This window comes from Lagenorhynchus albirostris, chromosome 1 (assembly GCF_949774975.1).
Source record: "Lagenorhynchus albirostris chromosome 1, mLagAlb1.1, whole genome shotgun sequence".
In the NCBI taxonomy this organism is placed as follows: Eukaryota; Metazoa; Chordata; class Mammalia; order Artiodactyla; family Delphinidae; genus Lagenorhynchus; species Lagenorhynchus albirostris.
The window spans coordinates 155,796,438-155,811,563 of record NC_083095.1 but is presented as its reverse complement, the minus strand read 5'-3'; the positions used below and the strand labels follow the sequence as shown (position 1 = coordinate 155,811,563).

The 15,126-nt window shown below is 41.5% G+C and overlaps 1 protein-coding gene across 4 annotated transcripts in view; it reads left to right on the top strand.

Annotated features, from left to right (window-relative positions):
* Nucleotides 1-2,611: 2,611 nt before the first annotated feature.
* WDR37 (WD repeat domain 37) overlaps nt 2,612-15,126 on the top strand; it is a 56,154-nt gene continuing 43,639 nt past the window's right edge. For 2 of the 4 annotated variants that reach the window (XM_060156384.1, XM_060156365.1), the window contains exons 1-2: nt 3,063-3,212; nt 13,689-13,866. In XM_060156384.1, the coding sequence (XP_060012367.1) occupies nt 13,729-13,866 (138 nt within the window). In that variant the 5' untranslated portion in view covers nt 3,063-3,212; nt 13,689-13,728. Of the gene's footprint in view, nt 2,768-3,062; nt 3,213-13,688; nt 13,867-15,126 lie in introns of those variants that run through there. The other 2 variants (XM_060156373.1, XM_060156392.1) reach the window with 2 other exon arrangements.

The following is a 15,126-nucleotide window of genomic DNA, read 5'->3' as shown; positions in this document are numbered from 1 at the left end:
ACATATATCCCCATATCTCCTCCCTCTTGCATCTCCCTCACAGCCTCCCTATCCCACCACTCTAGGTGGTCGGTCACAAAGCACCGAGCTGATCTCCCTGTGCTATGCAGCTGCTTCCCACTAGCTATTTTACATTTGGCAGTGTATATATGTCCATGCCACTCTCTCACTTTATCCCAGCTTACCCTTCCCACTCCCCGTGTCCTCAAGTCCATTCTGTACGTCTGTGTCTTTGTTCCTGTCCTGCCCCTAGGTTCTTCAGAACCTTTTTTTTTTTTTTAGATTCCATATATATGTGTTAGCAAACAGTATTTGTTTTTCTCTTTTTGACTTCACTCTGTATGACAGACTCTAGGTCCATCCACCTCACTACAAATAACTCAATTTCGTTTCTTTTTATGGCTGAGTAATATTCCATTGTATATATGTGCTACATCTTCTTTATGCATTCATCTGTTGATGGACACTTAGGTTGCTTTTGACAAGTTTTTTTTTTTTTTTTTTCGCTGTACGCTGGCCTCTCACTGTTGTGGCCTCTCCCATCGCAGAGCACAGGCTCCGGACGCGCAGGCTCAGCGGCCATGGCTCACGGGCCTAGCCGCTCCGCGGTATGTGGGATCTTCCCGGACCGGGGCACAAACCCGTGTCCCCTGAATCGGCAAGGGGACTCTCAACCACTGCGCCACCAGGGAAGCCCTGACAAGTAATTTTAACATTCTTACCCTTAATTAGAATTCAATTTAGAATAATTTCTTTTTTTTTAATTGAAGTATAGTTGTGTTAATTTCTGGTGTAGAGCAAAGTGATTCAGTTATACATGTAGTTTTCCAATTCTTTTACAGTATAGGTTTACAAGATATTGAATATAGTTCCCTGTGCTTTACAGTAAATCCTTGTTATCTATTTATATATATTAGTGTGTATATGTTAATCCCAACCTCCTAATTTATCTCTACCCCCCCCACCTTTCCCCTTTGATAATCATGTTTGTTTTCTGTATCGGAGTCTATTCTGGTCTATAAATATGTTCATTTGTATCATACTTTAGATCCCACATATGATATATATTTTTATCTTTTTTCACTCAAAATGATAATCTCTAGGTGCATCCATGTTGCAAATGGCCTTATTTCATTCTTTTTTATGGCTGAGTAGTATTCCACTGTATTCATGTACATTTTCTTTATCCATTCATCTTGTCAATGGACATTTAGGTTCATTCCATTTTTTTTTTCATTCCATGTTTTGACTCTTGTGATAGTGCTGTTATGAATGAACACAGAGGTGCACGTATCTTTTCAAATTAGAGTTTTGTCCGGATATATGCCCAAGAGTGGGATTGTAGGATCATACAGTAACTCGATTTTTCGTTTTTAAAGGAACCTCCATACTATTCTCCATAGTGGTTGTACCAATTTACATTCCCATCAACAGTACAAGAGGGTTCCCTTTTCTCCACACCCTTTCCAGCATTTGTTATTTGTAGATTTTTTGATGATGGCCATTCTGACCAGTGTGAGGTGATACCTCATTGCACTTTTGATTTATATTTCTCTAATAGAATAATTTTAAATTTATTGGGTTGTTTTGAGGATCAAAGTTACCAAAGCTGTGAACTGCCTGGCATGCAACAGGCCCTCAGAGTGTTGACTCCTTTCCTGTCTTAGTTTTGTGACACTTTATGCAATCATTTTATTGACAGTGACTTTTATGGACTCCTAAGTATATCAGAGAAAATGTTACCCCAATTAACAATACCCTAAGTTTCATCCAAACTGTGGATGCTGTGCTGTAAAACAAAACCACATATTAGCATGTGAATCAGTTGCAGCCAATATTGTGGTTAATCAGGCATTGTATGTGCTCCCTCACCCAGCGGAATGCCTTGTGCATATTAGGTCTTTAATAGAATTTCTTGTTGAATGATAGCCACAACCTCCAAGTGTGACATCCTCAGTTCCCCTTATACAATTTTTAAAAATATTTATTTATTTATTTATGACTGCATTGGGTCTTCATTGCTGTGCAAAGGCTTTCTCTAGTTGTGGTGCTTGGGCTTGCTTCTCCTTGCAGTGGCTTCTCTTACTGCAGAGCACAGGCTCTAGGCCCGAGGGCTCAGTAGCTGTGGAACATGGGTTTGTCCCCTGCATTGGCAGGTAGATTCTTAACCACTGCAGCACCAGGGAAGTCCCACACCTTATATAATTGATTTTAGTAATAAGCTTTATTATACTCAATGCTGAAGTAACTTCAGGTTTTATTCTACAAACTTTTTGGTTATTTGGATCCCCAAATACGTCGTTTGTTCCTTGTGCAGCAATCATACTAGTGCTTCTTGACTCCGAATGATGACCTTTACTGTTTAAAAGAAAAATCCTCCCACGTCTGATTTCGTCTTTACTTAAGGCTTTAAACGCCCAGCTGGTTGTTCGTAGAGCTGAGGCCTTCTGCGCACCCTGTAATTTTTCCAACCTGGACAAGGACAAGAAGGCCATCAGGTCCCACCTTCCGCGGCGAGAGGCTGCCTTTGTTTCCTCTCTGCAGCCAATGGCTAACACACATTTCAGACAGGAGGCTGCAGTGGGTGAGTCACCCTCCGCAGATCCGCCAGGCTCCGCGCGCAGCCACCTCGCTCCCGACGCCCCGGGAAACGGCTCCCGGCACACCCGGCGGTTCTGACTGGGAGCAGCCGTTCCCACATGCCCGACCTGGGTCCCGATGGACGCCGACCTGCGCCAGACCCGGGCGCCCGCAGTAACCCGTCGCCGTGAGTACCCGCGGGCCCTCAGCGCCCCCGCCCCACCTCCCGGCCCTTCGCGGCGTCTCCAGATGGTCGCCGACCTCGCGGGTCGAGGCCCCGGCGGTCTCGGGGTCGAACAACAACACCACGCCTCCACCACCTCCGCGACCCTCTTAGGGCCCCCTGACCGCACTGGCGACGCACGGGCCTTCCTTCGCGGGGCTGGATTTCCGGCGGTACTAGCTTGGGGCGGAGGTGGGACTTCCTGCGGCGCCTGCGTGTAGTGGATTTCCGGCGCGGGGCTGAGGGGGAGCCGCGACTTCCGGCGCCGGAAGTGTGGGGCGTCGGGCTGCCGGGTCTTAGAGCTGTTCGTCCGCGTCCGTCCCTGGCGCCGCGTGGCTGGGAACCCACGGGCGGCAGTGCACGGCCCGGCTGGCACTGCGCGGTGGCGGGTTCGGCGGCGGCGTGACAGGTGAGTGCCGGCCTGCCATCTTCAGCCCGGGACGGGCCGCCTCTCTGTGTGTGGCAGCGGCCTCGCGCCGGGCGGGGCGTGCCTGTGGGGGCCGGCGGCCTAGTGCCCTCGGACCCCGCGCCCTGTGACCCCGACCGCGCGCCTCCGAACCTGGACCGCGTCTCCCCCGAACCCGCGCCCCGACCTGGACCGCGTCCCCCTCCGACCCCGAGCCCGGCCGGGTCTTGACGTGGTTGGAACGCGCGCCCCTCGCCCAGAGCGGCCTGTGAGGCGGGTCCTTCGAGGCGCCCGGGAGTCTCCCGCCCGCAAGCGCTCAGGAGCCCGGGAGCCGTGGGCCCCTTAGCGGGTGTGGGGCCGCGGGAGGGGCGCCGCGACCTTGGGCAGGAGTTGCCGCGGGTCCGTGTCCAGCCTCGCGTCCTGCAGAGTGCTCGCACGGAGGCATCGGCGAGTGTCCTTTCTTCTCAGAGCTTTGGACAGCCGCGCGCACCTGTTGTGCCCTGGCCTTGAGCTGACACCCCAGCCCCTTCCCCCAGGGGTACCGACAGCCCTCTGAATTCCCTAGTCCTGGTTTTACTAAGAAGATTTCACAGTTACGTATTTCGTCCGCGGTTCGAGGACCTTAACAATTAAGGTCTTTAAACAGTCTTGGTTGTTTTCCGGTTATCATGCCCCCAGTCCCGTCTCACGACCAGAGCTGGTGAGCGTGTGTTTCGTGCCTTCGACTGGGTCAACGATAGGACACCTTACCCGGGTTGACCGAGGGTGGACTGCGGGGCTGCCTCTGGTTGATGTCGCTCAGCAGTTGAGTTTGGTGTTTGCACAATGAAATGCTGTGGAAAACTCTACCGACCTTTTTGTGGAAGTCCAGTCACGTTTTGTATTTTTAAGTGCCACATGCAAATTATATCCTTTAACCATTTTGTACACATGATTAACGTTCATGACGTTTACTATTCAGGCAGGTGTTTTTCTCTTGCTAAAAGAAAAGTGTTTAAAAATTCCACTGGATATGGAATTGTGAGTAATGTTTTGTAGGTGGGGGTAATAGGCATGTGGCAGTATATAGCAAGGACAAATGAGTTGGACAGAAGGAGAGTTTATATTAAATTCATTTGTTTGACCGGTAGGATAGGGAGGTGGGATTTTTGGAGGGGACTGTTTATACTTTTTTGAATGTGTTTAAAGAACCAGTAGGACCTTTTAGTCACATAAACCTTCTGTTTAAAGTGGTCATATGCCCTGTGATACAGGGTTAGTATGACTGTTTTGAAGAAAGATGGTTATCTTGGAATTTCGGGCTTCTGTTTTAGTTTATATTGAGGTGAAACAGTGCATAGTGGTTAAAGCAGCTTACTCACCTGTGTGAAAAAGTTTTCTTTTTATAGCTCCATGGCCAATTGACTAAGTGTTAGTCTGTTAAGTACATGGGAACTGTACTTCACAGAGGTGTTGTGAGTATTAGTGACTCTGTAGTTACTGATCCATTTGAGCCTCACCACAGACTTCCCAACCCATCAGTATCTCTCCATCATTTCTTTTGTGTGTATTTCCCTTCTTGTCTAGCTTAGGTTCCACGCTATATCACTTCAGTATTCTTTTTACAAACACCTGCAACCTGCTCCATTCTCCATGATGTCATCCTGCAAAACCCCTCAACGTGTTATCAGACATTTAAATAAGATTTATGCTAACACTGACCCGTGGACTGAGGTGAACACGATAGATACTGTCCCTTCCTGGGCTAAGGGCTTGTTCTCCACCAGGGTGAGCTGTGGAAGGAAGAAAGGAAGTGGTGGTGGGACCAGTGAAGACTGTGGGGAACAAGATGGAGGATGTGAATGAAGAGGCAAGAGTAAAATTTTTAAAAAGTTTCCGGAAAAAGATTGTGATAGATTAACAGAAGAAAAAGAAGAAATTTAAAAGAGGTTAGAAGAACTAGAGAAACCTACAGATCTAATTTTGGAAGAATTAGAAATTAGGTAAAGTTTAGCTGAAGAAATTACAGGAAGAGACAGAAATTGAATTAGCCAGATAATCTTTTTTTTTTGTTTTTTTTTGCGGTACGCGGGCCTCTCACTGTTGTGGCCTCTCCCGTTGCGGAGCACAGGCTCCGGACGCGCAGGCTCAGCGGCCATAGCTCACGGGCCTAGCCCCTCCGCGGCATGTGGGATCTTCCCGGACCGGGGCGCGAACCCGTGTCTCCTGCATCGGCAGGCGGACTCTCAACCACTGCGCCACCAGGGAAGCCCAGCCGGATAATCTTTGAATGTTAATAACACAGTGTGTGGCATAGGCATTATGAACCCATATTGACATATGACTTCACAGTTTAGAAAGTTACTAAGAGAGAAAATCAGTATGAAAAAAATCATTTGAGGCCAGGTTTTGGGGAACCAAAACCTCTTCCAGATTTATAATTGTTTGAAATGTGTGTGTTTGGTTGGAAATTGATCAATGGGAAAAGATGACCAGTGTATTGACTATTTTGTGAAGTGACCAACAAAAGCAGGCAAAGCCCAGAACAACACCATGTGGTTCATGGGGTTGAGGGAGGAGTTAAAGGCTTAGGGACAGGCAGAAGGTGAGGATTTTAAGTTAGTTGTGAAGAAGACTGCTTATTTCCTATTGAAGATACAGAGGCTGGAAATGCCGGTGATGTGATACTTAAGGGAAACAATTGTTGAGGTGAAAGGAGGGTTGGTACTGCAATTTTCACGGTTCCTATCACCAATTTGTAGAATCTTGGGAATGCATTAACTTCCCAGTTTATGCTTACCAGATGCATAAACTTTCTACTGATGAAGTTCTTAAGGGAGGAAAGAGAAGCTCTTTGCTTCTTTATTTGCTTGATTGAAATGTCTAAAGGTAGTCTCCTTTTTTCTTGAGCTTTCACAGGGTGTTAATATGTTTGTTCCTTGATTGAAATGTCTAAAGATAGTCTCCTTTTTTCTTGAGCTTTCACAGGGTGTTAATATGTTTGTTCCTATAAAAAACATAACTTACAAACTGCAAAGTGACTATGATAAATCTCTGTGTTGAAAATCTTGCCAACTGAGATGCTTTATGAAGTTAGTAATTTAATATGTATAATCACTGAAAAAGAGAATTATATCGACCTTTTTTTTTTATGAAGAATATAATTTCTGGATAAGATTCCTTTAAATCAGTTTGATTTCTTGGTCAACTTTTGTGTATGGCGCACTTAAATAGTCTCTAAATGTTTCCCTTAAAAAATTACCGGAATATTCTTCACTGGGATCATAGGAGTTGCTTAATAACGTAAATTTGTTATTTGAAATAATAATATTCAAATATTTCAAATTAAATATCAGTATCTTTTTTTGTGTATATTAAATTCTACCAACCACAGATTCTGCCATTGTGAGTTTTTCTTTATACCTTTGTTTCAACTATCTCTAATTTCTATAGCTCAGATTTTTCAGATAAATTTCATGAAAAAGATTCGTTGTCATTTTGTTGTGTCAAAAATTAATCGAAATTAATTTTTCCATATATCATGTAAGGGACAGATAGTTTTATTTTTTGTTGTCTGTATCTACCAGTAATATAACCTTTTTTTTCCCTTCTTGTGAAGAAGCGTAATAATGGTAAGGCATTGGACCTGGAGGCATGATGGAGTCAAACTGACCATCTTTACTGTCTGTGTAGACCTCTCCCAGATTTATACATGCTGCCTAGTTCTCTTTTCATCTCTAGTCCCGTACACTTCCTGCTTCCTTGTATGTTAGATATTCAAAGACATTGCCAAAACATAATATATTCAGTATTAGGTCTTGGTTTCTTCTCCATATCTGCTGCCTCATCTCAGTAATCTGATCTCCGTTTCACCTACCTCTTGCCTCAGAAACAAGGGCTATCCTTGATACCTCTCTCTTCCCACCCCCAGCACCCCCCGATCCAGTCCATTCATCTACCTCTAATCTTAACTATCGTCATTTATTGCCTAGACTGTTTCAGTAACTTCCTAACTGGCTTCATTCATGGTCATCTTATCTTTCCATGTATTTTTCACATAGCAGCCAATCTAGTGTTGCTTATTTGCTTAAAAACTTTTAAGTAGCTTCCTTTTTATTTTACGATAAACTATAAACACGAAAGAACAGACTCTAAGCCTGTCTCTCCACTTATCTTGCACCGTTCTCTCCATTGTTTGCTGTGTTGTAGCTATAGTATTTATTTTTTAATATCTCTGATAAACTAGTCTCGTTCCTGGCTCAGGACATTTGCACATGCTGTTCCTGTCCTTAAAATATTTACTCCCTTTTCTGTTTTCCACATGGTTAACTCTTAGGAATTCTTCAGTCTTGATTTAGATGCCAGTTTGTCAGAATGACCTTTGTAACTCTTTAGCTAATAGCTGGCCTCATAATATTTGCATATGTCTTTTGAAGCACTCATCACAATTTATAGCTTCTGTAATAAGTTATGAGATTGTGTGTTTAATGTCTGTCTTCCACCTCAACTCTAAGCAACCTGAGGGTAGGGACCAAGCCTGTTCTTTCACCACAACATTCCCAGTACCTAGCTCATCTACAGATGAGAGCACTATTGATGAGTGACTTAATGAAATAATGCTGTTATTATCCCTGCTTTAAAGATGACACAGTTAAGCCTTAGGAAGGTGGTTAAGTAACTAGACCAAGGTTACACAGCCCGTCAGTGGTAGATGTAGCATTCATCCATTTCTATTCATGCATACATTCAACAAATATTTGAGGATGTGTTTATGTCAATCCTAACAAATACAGTAGTGGGCCCAGTTAACTGTGCCTCCGTCCTCATTGTGTTGATGGTGTAGCGGGGGAGACATTCATTAAGTGAGCAAACTATAAATAAGATCTAAGTACAAACGTGGTGAGGATCATGAAGTGCTGTGACTAGCGCTTGTCAAGGGAGGCCATTTTGAGGAAGTAACGGTCAAGCTGAGGCTTCATGATGGAAAAGAGCCAACCCTTTGAGGGGTTGGGGTGTGGGGTGGGGGGGACTTAGGTTTGTATGACTCCCAAACTCATGTTCTTAACCATTGGGCTCTTCTATGAATTTTATTCTGAGTGGGTGTTTAACTTAATTGGGTTATTTATATCCATGTTATTCTACTAAATATCTGAAGTGCAAAACTGTTTAGTTCCAGTCACTGTTATTTTTTAGGGAAGCAGAATGTTATTCAGTGTATAACCAAAACTAGTGAGTGAAATAAGGTGTGATGGATTACACAAATTCTTTCTCATTCTCCCATCAAGAGGTGGTCTCAGCCCTCTACTTGAATCTGGGTTGGCCTTGTGACCTGCTTTGACAAATTGAATATCCAAAAAAGTGAGGGGAATGGAAGATTTTTTTTTTAATGAGAATTTTAGAGATAAAAAAGCAACCTTATTCCTTTTTTAAGTGTCCTTTTAAAAAAAAGATTTGAGAGTTAAATTTTGTCTATATAATGCTACAAAAAGTAAGTGATAATTTTAATAGATTAATGGATTTCAGATTTTTAAACCTAAACACACAGAATTGACCAATTTGAATGTTTTTAGTGGGTTGTGAAACAAGACTTACTTTTCTGTTGCCATTTTAAACCAAGGCCTATACATGTCTAATTTGAGACTCAAAAGATCTCTGCCTTTGTAGTAGATGTACTTTTCCTATTCCTCCAAGTACAGCTAAAAACACTGGGCATTAAATACAGAAGAAATATGAGACTGAAAAGTGGAGAGAAGAAAGTAGACTGGCTAGATGTATGGGGGCCTGAGAAATGATGCAGGGCTGAGTTTCCTGGGTTTTCTTTTTGCCCCATACATCCCGGCCTTGGGCCTGGAGAAACCAGCAACCCAGCAACACCAAAGGGCTCAGAGAAGCCCCAAGAAAAGCCAAAAGACAGGAAATAGACAGCCTGCCAGACAGGACATGTTTAGAAAACATTGTAGCCCGTCTCACCCTTACTATCAAAGGCAGGGTGGGGAATCTAGACTTTTACCCCTGACAGTCTTTATTGAGACAACACTCTGTGCTTGGTGGTATCAGTACGGAGCTGGGATTTTCATCTCTGTTGGGTGGTAACAAAGAACACCCTCCTTCTTCCTGTTGGGATGGCCTCAGAAGAAACTTAGTAGAGATTCAGGAGTTTTACCATCACCCGTGGTAATGAGGCTGTGTAGGGCACAGTAACAAAGCACCCCTGGTTCAGCACCTGTGATACGAGTAGAGGCCAAGGGAGAGGCTGAACTCTAACCCCGCCTGGCATTACCAAGGAGTACTTCCACCCAGATGAGTGGAAGCTGAGTGGGAAGCCCTCACTTCCATCTCCACCTTCTACATCCACCTGGCAGAAACAAGACCGCACCCTTGTTTGCCTGCTGGGGCAATGTCAGAAGAGGCCTGCTGTAATAGAAGACTGAAACCAGATCCCATGCCTGATAGCAGTGCCCACAATATTGAGGCTTAAGTGACAAGTATTTTAAAGCAGCCATCATAAAAGTTTTTCAGTGAGGAAATACTAACACTTGAGGCAAATGAAAAATAGAAAATCTCAGGAAGAAAATATAGGATATAAAGAAGAAACAAATGGAAATTTTAGAACTGAGAAGTACAGTAAATGAGCTTGTGGAATCAGTTCACTGATTCTTTTCCTGTCCTTTCCATTCTTCCAACAGCAGAATGGAGAGGACAGAGGAAAAGAATCAGTGAACTTGAAGATAAAACAATAGAAATTACGCAATCTGAACAATAGAGAGAAAATAGACTGGAAAAAAGTAAACAGAACCCCAGGGACCTGTGAGACTTTAACAAGAGACCTATCTTTCTTATCATCAGAGTCCCAGAAAGAGAGGAGAAAGACAGTGAGGCTGAAAATATGTTTGAAGAAATACTGGTTGAGTATCTCCCAAATTTGGCAAACCATAAACTTACAGATTGAAAAAGCTTAGTGAAATCCAGGCAAGATAAACTCAAAGAAATCTATGCTGAGACACATCATAGTCAAGCTTCTGAAACCAAAGATGAAAAAGCAGTGAGAGAGAGAAATGTCCCTTTACCTATAGTGGATTTCTCATCACAAACTACAGAGGCCAGAAGGAAGTAGCACATTTTTCAAGTGCTGAAGGAAAAGAACTATCAACTTAGAATTCTCTATCAAGTGAAAACATCCTTCAAATGATTTGTCACCAGCAGACCTACCCTAAAATAATAGGTAGAGGAAATTCTCTAAACAGAAAGGAAATCATGTGGGAACACCAGGAAGGAAGAACAAACAATGGAAAGAAAAAATAAATTGGTAAATTCAGTAGACTTCCTTATCTGAAATTAGGTTTGAAGGTTGAACCATAGCCGTCTGATGTAGTTCTTAGTGTGTATAGAGGAAATACTAAAGATGATTGTGTTATAAATGGGGAGGGCAAAGGGACACAGAGGAAGTAAGGCTTCTACACTTTACCATGAACTGGTAGAAGTTGATGATCAGCAGACTGTGATAAGTTGTAAAGAGTTAATGAAAATCTAGAGCAGCCACTAAGAAAAATTATATGAAAGAGAGAAACTCAAAAACTAGATAAGTCAAAATGAAATTCTAAAAAATGTTCAAATAACCTACAAGAAGGCAGAAGAAAGAAACAAAATGAGAGAACAAACAATGAATTACGCACTATGCCCAAGAGGGATTTATTCCATGGATGCAAGGTTAGATCAATATTTGAAAATCATCAGTGTAATTGACCTTAAAAAAAAGCCATGTGATCATATTAAATGATGCAGAAAAAACATGACAAAATTTAACACTTATGAAACTCTCAAAACATGAATAATAGCGGGGGACTTTCTCAATTTGATAAAACACAATATTTACCCAAAACCTATAGCTAGCATCATACTTAATGGTGAAAACTGAATATTTTTACCTTGAGATCAGAATAATGCAAGGGTGTTTGCTATCACTTTCTAATTCAACAGAGTACTGGAATTTCTAGCCAGATCAATAAGATAAGAAAAGGAAATAAAGGCATACAGATCAGAAAGGAAGAAGTAAATTGTTCTTTTTTTACGTGACATAATAGTCTACAGAGGAAATGCCAAATAATCTACAAAAAAATCTCGAACTAATAAATGAGCTCAACAAGAACGTAGGATACAAGCTCAGTACACAAAAATCAATTGTATTTTTTTATACCAGCAATTAACATGTGGAGATGGAAATAAAAATACAGTGTCATTTAAAATTGCTCAAAAATAAAAGTATAATCTTCAGGGTAATTTTAGAATGTATGTGTAGAACTTTTATGGGAAAACTACAAAACTGAGGAAAGAAATCAAAGACGATCTAAAACCTATATACCGTGTTCATAGATTGGAAGTCTCAACATAATAAAGATGCCAGTTCTCTTCAAATTGGTAAACAGATTAAACACAATTCCTATCAAAATCCTATCAGGATTTTTGTAGATATGGACAAGATTATTCTAAATTTATATGGAAGGGCAAAGGAACTAGAATAGCTAAGACATTTTGAAAAAGATGTAAGTGATAGGAATCACTAATTTCAAGACAGCACAGAACAACGGAACAGAATAGGGAACCAAGAAATAATCCCATAGGAATAAAGCCAATTGATTTTCGATCAAGATGCCAAACTTTCTCAATTTAGTGTAGGATGGATAGTCTTCAGCATATGGTGCTAGAATAATTGGATATCACCAGAAAAAACCACAAAACCCAAAAAACCTTGATCTAAACTTCACATCTTATAAAAATATCAGCCCAAAAATAGCTCATAAATTTAGATGTAACCTATAAAACTAAAATTTTAAGAAGAAAACAGAAAAACTTTGGGATTTAGAACTGGTCAAAAGTTCTTAGGCATGACTCTAAAATTATCATTCTTAGAAGAAAAATAATTGATCAGTTGGACTTCATCAAAATTTAAAAGTTTTGGGAGAGTGGAGTTTGTGTGAATTATATCTCAATAAAGATTTTAAAAAATCTTTAGTTTTTTTTCTTTAAACATACAGCAGTCTCACTCTTGGGCCTTCATCCAAAAGAAGTAGAAACTTAAGTTCACACAAAAGCCTGCATATTATTGTCATAGTAGCTTTATTTACAATAGTAAGAAACTGGAAAGCACCAGAATTTTTTGCAGTAGCTGCACGGTTAAGACAGCTGTACTCCATCCACACTGGAACAGCACCAGCAATCAGAAGGAGGTGGCTGTTGGCTCACATGGCAAGGGGACGGGTTCTGTGAGTGCTAAGCTCAGAATCTCCAGAGGGCACATACTCTGTGCTTGGCATTTGTATAACGTTCTACGACAGCAGAGTTGGGGGATGTATGGCTGTGGGGTGGGCTTCAGAAAAGGTGGGATACTCTACACTTAACAGAGTGAGGACCCAAAGATACTGTCAGTAGTTGAAGAAGGAAGAAACATAAGTACATACTTAAATTACATGCACTAAAATAGATTGGGAGAAGGAGGGACCAATAAGAGCAAAAAATGAGTAGGTAATGTCCAAGACGTAAATCTGCAGTTGAAGAAGGAAAATCTCATGTGTAAATATATTTCTTAGAATCATATTAGCTGGGACTTCCCTTTTGGTCCAGTGGCTAAGACTCTGCACTCCCAATGCAGGGGGCCTGGGTTCGTTCCTTGGTCAGGGAACTAGATCCCACGTGCTGCAACTAAAGATCCTGCACGTGGCAAGACAGATCCCGTATGCTACAACTAAGACATGGCTCAGCGGAAAAAAAATAATAATTAGCTAACAGTGATGTGATTATATTGGGAGGAGGAATTGATAATAGCAGGAAATGAGTAGATAATGTCCAAAATGGGTAAAGGACAATGTTTGCATTATGTGGATATTGGAATGCCGTGCAGGTATGCTGTGTAACGGTGGCCCTGACCACAGGTGTGTACTGGGAACATGGCTGGTTCCAAGCAAGAGGCATTGTGAGTATGAAGGAAAACGGGGAGCTTACGAACTGAAATACCCCGTTTGCGTTTTTTACGTTGACTAAAATGATATTATTTTAAACATATTGGGTTAGATCATTAGAATTTCACTTGTTCTTTTTTTAATGTGGCTACTAGAAAATTTATGATTACATGTGTGGCTTGCATTGGATTTCTCTTGGAGGGCATTGCTCTAGAATCTGTAGCCTGGAAAATTCAATTAGGATCGGTTCCCTCTGGGGAGTAGGCTGAGTCTGCCGAGAGTGGGCTAAGGGAGAGTTGTTATTTTAAGCCCTTCTTTGCTGTTTGATTTTTTTTTTAAAGGATGTTAATGAAGTTTGATAAAAAGTTACCTCTTTAATAAAGGCTGTGGTCTCTATCTTAAAACATGATAATTTATCACATTCTAATTTACATAATAAATGTTAACATAGTAAGGAAATTTGCAATGAAAAGTAATCATCTATTTTTCCTTCATTTCAGTTTGCTGTGTCAGAAATAAAGTACTTGTTTTTCCTGCTCCTGTTTAGCTTCTTGCAGGAGTGACCAGGATATCACCTTTCAGAAGTAATGCCCACAGAAAGCGGGAGTTGTTCAACTGCTCGCCAAGCAAAACAGAAACGCAAATCTCACAGCCTTTCCATACGAAGAACTAACAGCTCAGAGCAGGAGAGGACTGGCCTGCCGAGAGACATGTTAGAGGGACAAGTGAGTGTCTGGTGAAGATGTGGATCATGTTTGCAGTGTTTCAAACATAGCCAAATATATGCAGGTCTCCAAAGTAGAGAAAAAGTGTGGGTTACCAAAACACACAGCCTCCCTCATAAACCAGTTAAAACTGCTGTCAACAGCTTACACAGAGACAGAATTCGGTTTCCAGGTTAATGTGTTTACAGTACTTAATAAAAAATGTGGGTGTGACAGTTTGGACTAGTTTTTATTCTTTGTACAGGTGAATTGACAGTGTAGTTAGGTTTTCTGTCTCAGAGTCTCCAGAAGAGAAGAGAATCAGGTATAATGATCTCTTTCTATTCTTTGCAGAGTTTTTGGAATCTGATGTTTCAGTAACTTTTCTTGGCTTTATCCTGTGTTTGCTGTAGTTGAGTGTGTTATCTGCTGTTTATTACATTATGTCTTTCTGATAATTTGGTACCACCTTTGATTAAATGATCTAATATTTTATTGATAAGTTTGCTTTTACTTTTCCTAGTTCCTTTATGATGAAGAAAATGTTAGATTTTTAAAAAAACATTGTCGTGAAGCCTAAATAAAATACATGTTATGATAAAATAAATTATAGCTACATCTGCTATATCTTTACATAGGCGTAAGTATATACGTAAAAAAATAAATACATATAAATTTATAATCATTCTTTTGCAATTAGAACTAATTCATCAGCCATAATGTTAAAGGAAAATATGGCTTAAATCTGAGAAACTGGCTCATTTGCATATTGACTTTGTTAGAAGCAAGCCGGGATGTGGAGGATGTGTTTCTAGGAGGCAGCTGTGTGTGCTTGGAACCTAGCGCCGCCTTTTCTGGCATGTGGTAAACGTTCACTTAATGTCCTCTTACGTGTTGACTGGATGAATAAATGAAATGGTTGCATTTTAACTTAAATTTGGAAATAAAATCATAGATTTAAGGAGCCTCCAAAATGGCTTTGATGTTTTTCGTGAGCTTGGATGGCCGTAGCAAAGTATCGCAGACTGGGAGCTTAAACTGCAGACACTGCTTACTCCCTGTCCTGGAGGCAGAAAGCTGGAGGTCCAGGTGTGGGCAAGTTGGTCCTCCTGATGCCTCTCTCCTGGGTGTGGATGCCATCTTCTCCCTGTGTCCTCACAAGGTCACCCCTCTGTGGGTGTCTGCGTTCTGATCTCTTCTCATAAGGAATGTTTGAATCAGAGCTGTGCAGTGGAACTTCTGCGATGGAATGTTGTAGATCTGTGCTATCACATATGGGAA